The sequence below is a fragment of the Pyrgilauda ruficollis genome, unplaced genomic scaffold (genome assembly GCF_017590135.1).
Source record: "Pyrgilauda ruficollis isolate IOZ18807 unplaced genomic scaffold, ASM1759013v1 scaffold295, whole genome shotgun sequence".
NCBI lineage: Eukaryota > Metazoa > Chordata > Aves > Passeriformes > Passeridae > Pyrgilauda > Pyrgilauda ruficollis.
This window is the reverse complement of record NW_024524322.1, coordinates 22661-36064: the sequence shown is the minus strand read 5'-3', so window position 1 is coordinate 36064 and position 13404 is coordinate 22661. Positions and strand designations below refer to the sequence as shown.

General features: G+C 54.8%; 1 protein-coding gene across 1 annotated transcript; it reads left to right on the top strand.

Annotated features, from left to right (window-relative positions):
• The first annotated feature begins 2939 nt into the window (after positions 1-2939).
• CSRNP2 (cysteine and serine rich nuclear protein 2) lies at positions 2940-10714 on the top strand. The gene is made up of 4 exons (XM_041472644.1): positions 2940-3399; positions 4819-5081; positions 7048-7344; positions 8725-10714. Exons 1-4 carry the CDS (start codon positions 3234-3236, stop codon positions 9427-9429), a joined length of 1431 nt encoding a protein of 476 aa, XP_041328578.1. The 5' UTR covers positions 2940-3233; the 3' UTR covers positions 9430-10714.
• The last annotated feature ends 2690 nt before the right edge of the window (positions 10715-13404 follow it).

Below are 13404 nucleotides of genomic sequence, written 5' to 3'. Positions count from 1 at the left end.
ATGGGGGGGTGAGGGGGGGTCCTTGGAACTGGGGATCTGTGGGAAATGGGGGGGCTGTATGAAATGTGGGGCTGCCCCTGCTGGAAACATCTGGGGGGGCTGTGGGGGATGGGGTCTATAGAGGGTGTGGGGGGCCCTTACAGCTCCTTGTAGGGCCCCCCATTATATTTGGGGAGGGGCTTTTGGGGGGTCCTGGCAGGGTTTCCCCTTTGCTGTACTGTGGGGGGGCACTGGAGGTCCTCAGAATGGCTTTGGGGACCTCATGGGGGGACAGGGCTTGTGCTGGGGGTGCTCTAGAAGCTGCTGGTGATGATGATGATGATGATGGGGAGGTCACACCTGGGGGGTCAGGTGTCCCCAGAGGTGGGGGAGGGGTGTTGGGCTGATCCCTCTCCAGGCCTCACCTCCCCCCAGGGTGATTCGGGGGGGTCCCAGGTGACCCTGGGACAGGTGAGACACCCTGGAAGGGGCTCCTGCTGCCCCACCCCCACCTGTCCGGGCTCCTCTCTGCACCCAGCTGCTCTGGGTTCTCTCCCACCTTTGTCCCTTGATTTTTGTGGGATCCTCTTTTCCGTCCCCCCCTACCTGACCCCACCCAGGTACTTGTGGAACACCTTTGGGGGTCCCCTTCACCTCCAGGGCCTCTGATCCAGGTGTTCATGGGCCCCCCTCGATCTCCCAATTCCAGTGAAGGACACAGGGCCCAAGGAGGTTTTTTTGGGGTCACCTTTCTGTCCCCCAACACTTGGGGACACGTGTTCCTCCTTCCCAGGCTCTTTCAGCCAGGAGGTTTCCCAGATCAGCTCCTGAGTTCAGGAATCCCAAACTCTCCTGATCCCTTCCCTGCTCCAGAAATTATTCCAGAACATGGGGGAAAAAAATTAATTTAATTCCTTTTGGTGAAGTTTAATCCTAGAAATTCCCCAGTTCCTCAGCTTTTGAACCCAGTTTTTTCTTTCTCATTTTAAATTCCTTCTGATTTAAAAATCGCTGAAAATGGAAACCTGATCTTTTAATTTATTTGTTTTGGTTTTTTTTTTTTTCTTTCATTCTGACACTTTCAGGAGTTTCTTTACATCATGGAAAGGATAATTTGGAGTAATTTGGGCTTTTAGGTGAGGAATAGGAATCCCATCCTGCCAGATCCACTGGGGAAGGATCCTTGTGCAGGTGGTGGGATCCCACCCAGACTCCAGCTCGAATTTTCTATGGAAATGCAGTTTTAGGGAATAATTTGAGGACTTTCAGCAATTTTAGGCAGCTGGAAAGGGGTTGAGGGTGTTTTCCACCTCTGCTCCTCCTGGGATTGATCAATTCCTTCCTGTTTCCCCCCCTCTAACACAGGATTCCCCACTTTTCCTCCCAAAAACCCCAGGATTTCACCCTGAACTGGTGCATGGGTTGGGAATTCATGCTCTTCCTTTTGGAACCCCAAAATTCCTTTCTGAAGGGGGCAAATCTGACAAATCCCACCCAAAACCCAACCCCCAAAGGGCTCCAGAGCATCCTGGGGGGCTCCCAAATTCATCCTGGAAGTTTCCCCATTGGAATCAGGTGCAAAAATTCCCTTGTCCAGCCTGGAGCTGGAAATTTCCCCAAATCCCAAATATTGCCACGAGTTATTTGGGATTTTTTTGAGTTTTTTTGGGATTAAGGGGTGTGGAGCAGGAAAATCCCGGGGAGGCTCATTCCCAGTCTGTGATGGATTGGGAATTCTTGGAGCATCCAGTGGTTTTTCTGAACTTTAGGGAATTTTAGGGGCAGATCAGGATGTTCTAGGAGTGAATCTACCAGTGCCTTTCCAAAAGAAACCCCAACAAAAATTACTTTTCCTTTGGTTTTGGGGTGATTTCCATCCCAAATGGAACAACTGGGATAGAGGAAGCTGGGGTGAATGTTTGTCTGGAGATTTTAGGGGGTGATCAGGATGTCCCAGGGGTGAATCTGGCAGTGCCTCTTCAAAAAAAACCCAACCAAAAATGGCTTTTCCTTTGGTTTGGGGTGAATTCCATCCCAAATCAATCCCAAAATCCTGTTTTTTGGGTGCAAACCAAGACTTTTCCTTTGGTTTGGGGTGAATTCCATCCCAAATCAATCCTGAATGGAAAAGCTGGGATAGAGGAAGCTGGGGTGAATGTTTGTCTGGAGATTTTAGGGGGTGATCAGGATGTTCCAGGGTTGAATTTAGCAGTGCCTCTTCAAAAAAAAAAAAAAAAAAAAAAAGCTTTTCCTTTAGTTTAGGGTGAATTCCATCCCAAATCAATCCCAAAATCCTGGTTTTTTGGGTGCAAACCAAGACTTTTCCTTTGGTTTGGGGTGAATTCCATCCCAAATCCATCCTGAATGGAAAAGCTGGGATAGAGGAAGATGGGGTGAATGTTTGTCTGGAGATTTTAGGGGGTGATCAGGATGTTCCAAAAACCCAACCAAAAAATCACTTTTCTTTTGGTTTGGGGTGAATTCCATCCCAAATCACTCCTGAAGTTCCAGTTTTTGGGTGAAAATCAATCCTGAAATCCCGGTTTTTTTTGGGTGGAGGCCAAAGCTTTGCCTTTGGTTTGGGGTGGATTCCATCCCAAATCAATCCCTAATGGGAAAGCTGGGATGGAGGGAGCTGGGGTGAATGTCTGGAGATTTTAGGGGGTGATGGGGATGTTCCAGGCGTGAATCTGGGTTAATTCCATCCCAAATCAATCCCGAGTGGAGCAGCTGGGATGGAGGAAGCTGGGGTGAATGTCTGGAGATTTTAGGGGGTGATGGGGATGTTCCAGGCGTGAATCTGGGTTAATTCCATCCCAAATCAATCCCGAGTGGAGCAGCTGGGATGGAGGAAGCTGGGGTGAATGTCTGGAGATTTTAGGGGGTGATCAGGATGTTCCAGGGGTGAATCTGGGTTAATTCCATCCCAAATCAATCCCGAGTGGAGCAGCTGGGATGGAGGAAGCTGGGGTGAATGTTTGTGCAGATCCCCGGTGATGGGGCTGGCACGGGGAGCTCCCGTCGGAACCGAGAATTCTCCGGGATGTGGAGGGCAGAACTCCTGAAAAATCCATCTCCTGCCCATCCCGAGCCAGCATGACTCATGAAATCCACACAGCCGGGGCTGGAACCTCGCGCTCGGGTTGGGATGGGGCCGATTCCGCGGGAGCTGAGCCGCGGCTGTCCCGCTGCTCCCCGCAGGGCGCTCCGGTCCCTCCGCTCCGCGCCGGGCTCTCCATGCGAGCCGAGCCCCGATGGCCGCGCTCCCGAGCGCCGCGGTCAAGCGCAAGCCAGAGGATGCGGGATCAGCATCGGGATCGGGATCGGGATCATCCAGCGGCGCCACCTCGGACGACGAGATCGCCACGAGCGACAGCGGCGACAGCTGCGACAGCGGCGGCAGCACCGGCAGCGCCGCGCGTGAGCCGGGACCGGGCCGGGGCGGGATCCGCGGAGCGGCTTTTATTCTTTTGGAGGAATTCTTCAGGATTTTTTAACGGGTTTCGGGATTTTGGGTGTGGTGGGGGTATTTTGGCGGGGAATGATGTGGGATTTTTTGGGATTTTGTAGCAATTTTTGTGTTTTCAGGGAGGGATTTTACAGCGTGGTGGTTTTGGGTTTGGGGGTTTTTAATTGGGTTTGGGGGTTTTTAATTTTGGGGGATTTGGGGACTTTTTTTTTTTTAACTTGGTTTTTTAAAATTTTTGGTGAGTCTTTAGAATTTGAGGGACAACTGAGATGTTTTAAAAATTTTGAGGAAATTTAGAGGAATTTTGGACTTTTTGGAGGCTTGGGGGAATTTCTGTGGTTTTTTGAAAGTTTGGGGGATTGGTGCATTCATGGGAATTATTTGGGGAGTTCATGGGGCTTGAATGTCCTTTGAAATTTGGGAAACTTCAGAGGAGTTGAGGGATTTTGGGGGAGTTTTGACAGGGTGAGTTTGGAGCGGATGTGAAGCGAAATTCTGACCATTTGCAGGGGGGAATTACGGGATAATTTTTAAATTTTGGAGGGAAATAGAGGGAAGATGGGTGAATTTTATATAATTTTGGGGGAGATTTTTTGCTGACCTGTGCTGTGCCTGCAGCCCCATCCATCCAAGGTCCAGGTCACCATCTACTACTTTGCCCAGCATGAATTTCCTTTCAATTTTGGGAAATTTTAGAGCAGCTGGGGAGGGATTTTGAGGGAATTTTGATGGGGTGAGTTTGTAGGGAGCCTGGAGGAGAATTCTGACCATTTGCAGGGGAGGAATTAAGGGGAAATAATGGGGATTTTTCAATTTTGGAGGGAAATAGAGGGAAAATGGGTGAATTTTATATAATTTTGGGTGTGATGTTGTGCTGACCTGTGCTGTGCCCGCAGCGCCGTCCACCCTGCGGTGCATTCCCTGACCATTTGCAGGGGAGGAATTAAGGGGAAATAATGGGGATTTTTCAATTTTGGAGGGAAATAGAGGGAAAATGGGTGAATTTTATATAATTTTCGGGTGATGTTGTGCTGATCTGTGCTGTGCTTGCAGCCCCGTCCATCCTGCGGTGCATTCCCTGACCATTTGCAGGGGAGGAATTAAGGGGAAATAATATGTAATTTTAAATTTTGGACGGGAATAGATGGAAAATGGATGAATTTTATATAATTTTGGGTGTGATGTTGTGCTGACCCGTGCTGTGCCCGCAGCTCCGTCCATCCTGCGGCGCATTCCCAGACCATTTGCGGGGAAGGAATTAAGGGGAAATAATGGATATTTTTTCAGTTTTTGAGGGGAATAGAGGGAAAATGGGTGAATTTAATGTAATTTTGGTGGTGATGTTGTGCTGACCTGCGCTGTGCCCGCAGCTCCGTCCATCCTGCGGCGCTCCCGCGCGCGCCGGGGCGGGAAGCGCGTGCGCTTCGCCCAGGTCACCGTCTACTACTTCGCCCGGCGCCAGGGCTTCACCTGCGTGCCCAGCGCCGGGGGCAGCTCCCTGGGCATGGCCCCGCGGCACCACCGTGCCCGCAGGTACAGCCTCAGCCAGTTCGCTCACCTGCGCCAGGTGAGCCACCGGCAGCACCTGCGGCAGCACCTGCGCAGGGAGAAACTGCGCGCCAGGAGGAGAGAGGTGAGCGGGGACAGAATCCAGGTGGGAAATACCTCGAGGGGATTTGGGGTAACAGAGGGTGTCTGGGTGGGAAATACGTGAGGAAGGAGGGAGGGAGGGGGAATTCAGGTGGGAGATAGCTGGGGAGGGAGGGTGGAATCCAGGTGGGAAATAGCTGGAGGAGCAGCAGTGGGAGACCCAGGAGGGGAATACCTGGAGGGCATTTGGTGGAACAGAGGGTGTCTGGGTGGAGAATACCTGGGGAGGGAGGGCAGGATCCAGGTGGGAAATACCTGGGAGGGAAGGTGGAATCCAGGTGGGAAATAACTGGGGAGGGAGGGGGAATCCAGGTGGGAGATACCTGAAGGGGCAGCAGTGGGGGATCGTACCTGGAGGGGATTTGGGGTGACAAAGAGTATCTGGGTGGGAATATCTGGGGTTGGATTTGGGGGAGCCAGGTTTTGGGGCTGGGAGGGGGGAATCCAGGGGGGAAATACCTGGATGGGTTTGGTGGTGGGCAGGTGGGAAAGCCCTTGGGGAGGGGTTTGGGGGAGAGAAGTGCAAAATGCCAGAGCGAGGTTGGAAGAGGGGCAAAGTGAGGGGAATCCAGGTGGGAAACACTTTGGGGGGATCTTTGGGGGGAAAAACCTGTGTGGGAAACACCTGGGTGGCACCTGGGGGTGATCAGGATGTTCCAGGGTGAATCTGGCAATGCCTTTCCAAAAAAAAAAAAAAACCCCAAAATTCAATTTTCCTTGGGTTGGACAAGCCTTGGGAGGGACAAGGCTCAGTTTGGGTGGAGGGAAGCACACCTGGGCAGGTGACCCCTGTGGTCCCACATCCCCACACGTGTCCCTCTGGTGGTGTTCAGGAACACAAAATCACAGAATGGCTTCATGCAGGGGCTTTTATTGAAGAGCTCTGGGTGTCAGGGGTGCAGACCCAAATCTGACTCCGACATTTGGAGCTGAACATGTTTTATATTTTATAAATATTCTATCTTATATAACTTACATATTAATTACTAAACTTACATAGTTCTGTTTTACAATTGATTTCATTCAAGTATGGATTTCTCCTGATCCCCCTCAAACTCCTAACACAGTTTCTCATGATTCTTCTCATGATTAAGCAATAATTATATCTAATAATTATATTATTTACCATATACTGATTACACAGCTGCAGTTTCACATGATCTAGCAAACACAAGGCCTGACATTTCCCAGGGCCTGCAGGAATGTGCTCCCTGTTGATGGAGTGGCAAAACTATCCTTGTCCCCCTAGAAAGGAAAGAAGCCCAGAAGTTGAGGTGAAAAGCCACCTCACAGGACCTTGGGGACTTCACCTCAAATTTAAGGACAGCTAATTAGACAGCAGCCAAAAAGTCCCACCTGGGCAATTTGCCAGAAAAAGGAATGAACAAAGGAGCTAATTGCTTTTGTGAGGTGTTTTACCAGAACCAAGGTCCTGGTGCACCTGGCTCGGTTTTTCTGTTTGTTATTTTGTCTTTTATGAAACCCTTTTGTTTCCAACACTGCAGCAGAAGCCGTGCTGCTGATTTTTGTGCCTCCAAAGGTGGCTGAGCTATCTTGGGTGTGCTATTCACCCCCAAGAGTTCATGAGACCTGGCTGGAGGAGGCACATACAACAAGGGCCGACCCTTCACATTCCCCAGGGCTTACCAACCCTAACTTTCTTTCTAACTCCCTGAATTTTCAAGTTTTTCTCCTCGATTAGGTGAAAGCCACCTTGTAGGACCTCGGGGACTTCACCTCAAATTTAATTAGACAGCAGCCAAAAAGTCCCACCTGGGCAACTCACTAGAAAAAGAAGTGAACAAAGAAATGAATTGCTTTTGTGAGGTGTTTACCAGGTGCAAGCAAGGGCCTACCCTTCACATTCCCCAGGGCTTACCAACCCTAACTTTCTCTCCAACTCCCCAAATTTGCTGATTTTTAACCCTTTTCCTCTCCCCTCGCCGCAGCTGACCCAGAACGGGACGGTGCCGTCGGCCGAGGCCGCGGGGCTCACCTTGGCCGACGTGTCCGACGACGACCTGGATGTGGGGCAGGTGGAGGTGGGCGATTATTTCTACCTGCAGCCGCTGCCCACCAAGCGGCGCCGGGCGCTGCTGCGCGCCTCGGGCGTGCGCAGGATCGACGCCGAGGAGCGGCAGGAGCTGCGGGCGCTGCGCCTGTCCCGCGAGCAGTGCGGCTGCCTGTGCCGCCTGACCTGCGAGCCGCGCACCTGCGCCTGCAGCCAGGCCGGCATCCAGTGCCAGGTGAGACAGGGGGGCGTTTGGGCTGCTCCTCGTGTGCTTCCCCAGGGGTGGGGAGAGCCAGGTGTGCCAGGTGAGACACGGGGGGGTTGGGCTGCTCCTCGTGTGCTTCCCGAGGGGTGGGGAGAGCCAGGTGTGCCAGGCTGGCATCCAGTGCCAGGTGAGACACGGGGGGGTTTGGGGCTGCTCCTTATGTGCTTCCTGAGGGGTGGGGAGAGCCAGGTGTGCCAGGTGAGACAGAGAGGGGTTTGGGGCTGCTCCTCGTGTGCTTCCTGGGGTCTGGGGAGAGCCAGGTGTGCCAGGTGAGACACAGAGACGGGTTTGGGGCTGCTCCTCGTGTGCTTCCTGGGGGGTGAGGAGAGCCAGGTGTGCCAGGCCAGCATCCAGTGCCAGGTGAGACATGGGGGGGGATCAGGCTGCTCCTCGTGTGCTTCCTGGGGTGTGGGGAGCCAGGTGTGCCAGGTGAGACACAGAGAGGGGTTTGGGGCTGTTCCTCGTGTGCTTCCTGTCCTTGAGGAGTGGGGAGAGCCAGGTGAGGACATCCAGTGCCAGGTGAGCTGCAGGGCAGGGGTTTGGGGTGGGAGGGATGAGGGCCAGGCTGCTCCTGTGCTTCCTGTTCTGTGCTCCTGCTCCTTGGGGAGTGGGGAGAGCCAGGTGAGACACAGGGAGGGGTTTGGGGCTCCTCCTTGTTTCTGTGCCTGTGCTTGCTGTTCTGTGCTCCTTGAGGAGTCAGGAGAGCCAGGTGAGGGTATCCAGTGCCAGGTGAGACAGGAGGGGTTTGGATGGGATGGGGTGGGGTTTGGGGCTGCTCCTCGTGTGCTTCCTGGGGTGTGGGGAGAGCCAGGTGTGCCAGGTGAGGGCATCCGGTGCCAGGTGAGCTGGGAAAAGGGGGGACAGGTGGGCCTCGAGGCACCCCCACTGTGCCCATGTCCTTGCTCCTTGAGGGAGCAGAGGGTGCCAGGTGGGGCTGCTGGGGTTTGTGGTGCAGCAGGTGCTGGAGTGCTCTTGTTCCTTGAAGGAGCAGGAACAGCTCCAGGTGTTTTGGCCATACCTGGAATGTATAAACTCCTCTCCCCACCCCAGAGCCAAATTCCTGCTGTCCAGGTGGGATCTGGGGTGGGATTCAGGCTCTGGGCAGCGGGGGGGATCCTGTGGGATCCTCCACCTGTGGAGACACCTGGCTGGGATAAAGCCCTGCCAGGATGTTTGGGGTGGGATTCAGGCTCTGGGGGGATCCTGGCTGGGATGAAGCCCTGCCAGGATGTCTGGGGGGGATGCAGGCTCTGGGGGGGATCCTGGCTGGGACAAAGCCCTGCCAGGATGTCTGGGGGGGAGGCAGGCTGGCAGGCTCCTGCAGGCTGCCACAGTGTGCCCTGTGCCCAGGTGGATCGCACGTCGTTCCCGTGCGGCTGCTCCCGGGACGGCTGCGGGAACGTGGCCGGGCGCATCGAGTTCAACCCCCTGCGCGTCCGCACCCACTTCCTGCACACCCTGATGAAGCTGGAGCTGGAGAACCGGCGGGAGGAGGAGGAGGAGGAGGAAGGAGCCGCTGCCCTCCCTGGCCCCAGCTGGCCGCCCCCGCAGCCCCCCGAGACTCAGGACTTCCAGGAGTACCTGGCGGAGAACGAGCGGGCGGTGCTGCACCTGCAGACGGCCGAGGAGCTGGAGAGGCTGAAGGCTGAGGAAGACTCTGGAAGCGGCTCTGGGGGAGAAGGGGGCGGGGTCTGCGTGCTGGGGGAGCACCTGGATGACACCTGGCAGGTGAAAGCTCCCCCGTGCCCCGGGCTCACCTCCACCATCCTGATCCCAGCCCAGTTCCCGCTGGAATCTCCTGTCCTGTGCTACCCCCCGGGGCAGCCGGCCCAGGTGGGCTCCCAGCCTTACCTGCCCGATGCACCTGGGCTCTACTGCCAGCTGGAGCCACGGGCAGGTGCCAAGGGTGGCAGTGGCCACGTGGAGCATCCAGCTCCAGCTTCCAGCCCCCCTGAGAAAGAGCTGGGGGTCCCACCTGTCCCTGCTGCTGTGAGCAAGGGAGGAGCGCCCCAAAATCTCCCAGAGCACCTGGAGCACCCCCATCTGCCCATATGAGTGGCCTCAGGCCCTCTGGCTCCATTATTTATTCCATGGATTGATTATTTAATTGGTGGGGGCTGCTCTGGATAGAGGAGTCACCTGGCCCACGGCCAGGAGTCCTTCACTCACCTGGTAGGGGTCACCTGTGCCAGGACTCACCTGGGCTGCAGCCTCTCGGATCCTTCCTGTTCTCCATCCCACGTGGCAGAGATCACCTGTGCCAGGACTCACCTGAGCTGGAGCCTCCTGGATCCCATGGCAGCTCTGTCCCCCCTGGCTGCCTCCACTTTCCTTGTTTTTAAGGGAAAAGTCCTTTTTCCCTCATTCCTGATTGTTTAATGAATGTCTCACCTGGGCTGCCTCCCATCCCACCTCATCCAGGTGATGCTCCCACTCACCTGCAGCTGGGATGGATTGGGAAACACCTGGAACTGGCACAAGAGACCCAAGACTGGAATTCCCAAACTCACCTGGAACATTCTGGGGGGTTGAGCCAACTTCACCTCCTCGTTGGCTCCTCCATCACCTGGAAGTGATCACCTGTACCTGTGGGAACCTTCTGGGATATTCATCCCGTGCTGGGAGGTGCCTCCAGCAGCTGCTGAGGGGTTGGAGCTGCCCCTCCAAGGAGCAGGATTTAGGATGTGCAGGAGTGTCCCTGTCCCTACCTGTGATCCTGGCCCACTGCAGGTGGGCTCTGTGCATCCAGGTGGTGCTGGAGCAATTCCTGGTCCTGCAGGACCAGAGCCCTGCAGGTGTGCACAGGTGTCCCTGTTACCCCATGGGTGCAATGTCACCTGGGCCTGGAGCTCTCAGCTGGCTCCTTGCCCATCCCAGGTGAGCTCCATCCATCCATGCAGGTGACCCTCACCTGGCTGTGTTTCCCAAAGAACTGTTCCTGCCATTCCAGCCCTCAGGATCCATCCCACAGAGCCCTGCAGGTGTCCAGCTCCTGCTGCTCCTGGTGAACCCAACTTCCCAGAGCACCTGGAACTCCCTGTGCTGCTCCTCAGGTGCTTCCTGCTCACCTGTGCTCCTTCTGGCTCCGGGCTCTCCACTGGCATCAAACTGGTCAGACTGGGATGGATTCAGGTTCTCCAGACTCACCTGGTCCCTCCTGCCCTTCCTTGGACTGGGATTCATGGAAAACCCACCTGTGCTGTGGACCTTCCTGCAGCCCTGGCGTCTGTCTTGGGGTGAAACTTCTCATTTCTGGGGCTTTTCCCTCTTTTTTTTGGCTTCAGCCAGGTGAGGTCGACCTGGCCCAGCGGCGATTCCAGCCTGGGAAGAGGCAGGAGGGGGGGAAATCGGGATGGGGGTGGGGCTGCCTGTTCTCCACTGGCTCTGTGGATTTGCTCACCTGGATGCTCTTGGATTCTGGGATCTGCTCACCTGCTTGGGTCTGTGCCCCAAAACCTGCATTCCGCTCACCTGGACCCTACAGACTGTGGGACCTGCTCACCTGGACCAGCTCACCTTGTGAGATTTGCTCACCTGGATCTGCTCACCTTGTGAGATTTGCTCACCTGGATCTGCTCACCTTGTGAGATTTGCTCACCTGGATCTGCTCACCTTGTGAGATTTGCTCACCTGGATCTGCTCACCTTGTGAGATTTGCTCACCTGGATCTGCTCACCTTGTGGGACCTGCTCACTTGGATCTGCTCACCTGGACCTGCTCACCTTGAGGGATCTGTGCCACTGGATCTGCTCACCTGAGCACTCCCAGGACCTGCTCACCTGGACTTGTTCACCTGGACTTGCTCACCTGGACCTGCTCACCTTGAGGGATCTGTGCCACTGGATCTGCTCCCCTGAGCACTCCCAGGACCTGCTCACCTGGACCTGCTCACCTGGATCTGCTCACCTTGTGAGATTTGCTCACCTGGATCTGCTCACCTTGTGGGACCTGCTCACTTGGATCTGCTCACCTGGACCTGCTCACCTTGAGGGATCTGTGCCACTGGATCTGCTCACCTGAGCACTCCCAGGACCTGCTCACCTGGACTTGTTCACCTGGACTTGCTCACCTGGACCTGCTCACCTTGAGGGATCTGTGCCTTCAGGCCCTGCTCACCTGATGCTCCCAGACCCCGGGGTCACAGGGACCCAAATCCCCCAGTCCAGCTGCTGCCCCCTCATTCTTCTCCTGACTTTTTGGTTTCACCCTTGATTTTGGCTTTTCCAGCAGTTTTCCCACACTGGGGTGGGACCTCCCCACCAGTTTTGGGGGTTGAGGGTCCCCTGGTGCTTCTGGGGGGGTCACCTGTCCTCTCTGGGGGGGTTTAAAAGGGGGTTCAGGAGGGGATGAGGTTCTAAAGGGGTTTAAGGGGGCTCAAAGTGGGGGTTTTAGGGGTTATGGTGGCATTGAGTTTTTTTGGGGGGTTTAAAGGGGTTCAGAGGGGTTTTTATGGGGTTTTAGGTGTTCATGACAGTGTAAAAAGGGGTTTAAGGGGGCTCAGAGGGGTTCTTAGGGGGTTCAGGGATGTTCAGAGTGGGGCTTTTAGGGGTTATGGGGGCATTGAGGGGTTTTTTAGGGTTGAAAAGTGTTCAGAGAGGTTTTTATGGGTTTTCGGGGTTCAGAGAGGTTTAAGGGGGCTAAAGGGGGTTCAGTTGGGTCTAAAGGGGTTTATAAAGAAAGTGAAAGGGTCTTTTAGGAGATCAAGGGGGTTCAGAGGGGTTTAAGGGGCTTTAAAAAGAGTTTGAGGGATTCAGGTGGGTTCAGTGGGGTCTGAGGGTGTCAAAGGGATTTTTTAGGCTCTTGAGGGGACATTTAAGGTGGGTTTAAGAAGGGCTTTAGGGGGGTTCAGAGGAGTTTAAAGGGGCTCAGGTGGGGTTTAAGTTGGTTTAAAGGGTTTTTTAGGGGCTCCAAAGGGGGTTTAAGTGAGTTCAGAAGATTTAAGGGGGATTCAAAGGGAATTCAGGGGCCTTGCGTGGGTTCAAAGGGGTTTGAGGTTTAGGGGGGTTCAGAGGAGGGGGGTAAGGGGTTAAAAAGGGGATTCAGAGGGGCATTTGGGGGTTCAGAGGGTGTTTTCAGGGGTTCAGGGAGGCATTTAATGGTGTTCAGAGGAGATTTCAGGGGGTTTGGCAGAGCCAGAGGGGTTTTAGGGCGTTCCCAGGGTTATTTTTGGTGTCCAGGAGGGATCAAAACGGGGTTCAGAGCATTTCACGGGCACTTAGGGGGGTGTTGAAGGGGTTTGGGGGGGTTCCAAGGGGTTTGGGGGAGCTCAGAGTGGCTTCAGGGGGCTCAGAGGGGATTTCCCAGGGGGGATTTGGGGTGGGGAGGGGCCGGCTCCCAGCCCGGGGCCTCGGTGACCCCCAAACCCCCCCGGGAGGTGCCCAGATCCCACAGGAACGGCCCCAAACCCGGTGTGACCCCCTGGGGGCAGGGACAGGGGCAGGGGACCCCAAATCCTGCCCTGGCTCCCCCCAGCTGGTGCTTCCCAAACCATGGAATTCCTGGATTTATCCTGGTGTACCCCAATCCCCTCAGAATTCCCAGATTTATCCCATTGCACCCCAAACAATGGAATTGCTGGATTTATCCCATTTCCCCCCAAACCCCCCAGAATTTCTGGATTTATTCAATTTCCCCCCAAACCATGGAATTCCCAGACTTATCCCGTTTCCCCCCAAACCACAGAATTCCCAGATTTATCCCATTTCCCCCCAAACCCCTCAGAATTCCCAGATATATCCCATTCTACTCAAACCACAGAATTCCCAGATTTATCTGATTTCCCCCCAAACAATGGAATTGCTGGATTTATCCCATTTCCCCCCAAACCCCCCAGAATTTCTGGATTTATTCAATTTCCCCCCAAACCACAGAATTCCCAGATTTATCCCGTTTTCCCCCAAAGCCCCCAGAGTTCCTGGATTTGATCCAGTCTGGATTTCATGGATCTGGCCCTCGCTGGTGCTACAGCCCCCCCAAAACCCCTGGGGATCCCCAAACTTCCCCCCCAGGGTGCCCAAAGCGGCTTCAGAA

Excerpts from the sequence above, each read along its gene's own strand:
- CSRNP2 (XM_041472644.1), top strand. The coding sequence starts at position 3,234 with ATGGCCGCGCTCCCGAGCGCCGCGGTCAAGCGCAAGCCAGAGGATGCG. Across the intron at positions 5,082-7,047 it reads TGCGCGCCAGGAGGAGAGAG|CTGACCCAGAACGGGACGGT; the intron begins GTGAGCGGGGAC and ends CCCTCGCCGCAG. Across the intron at positions 7,345-8,724 it reads AGGCCGGCATCCAGTGCCAG|GTGGATCGCACGTCGTTCCC; the intron begins GTGAGACAGGGG and ends CCCTGTGCCCAG.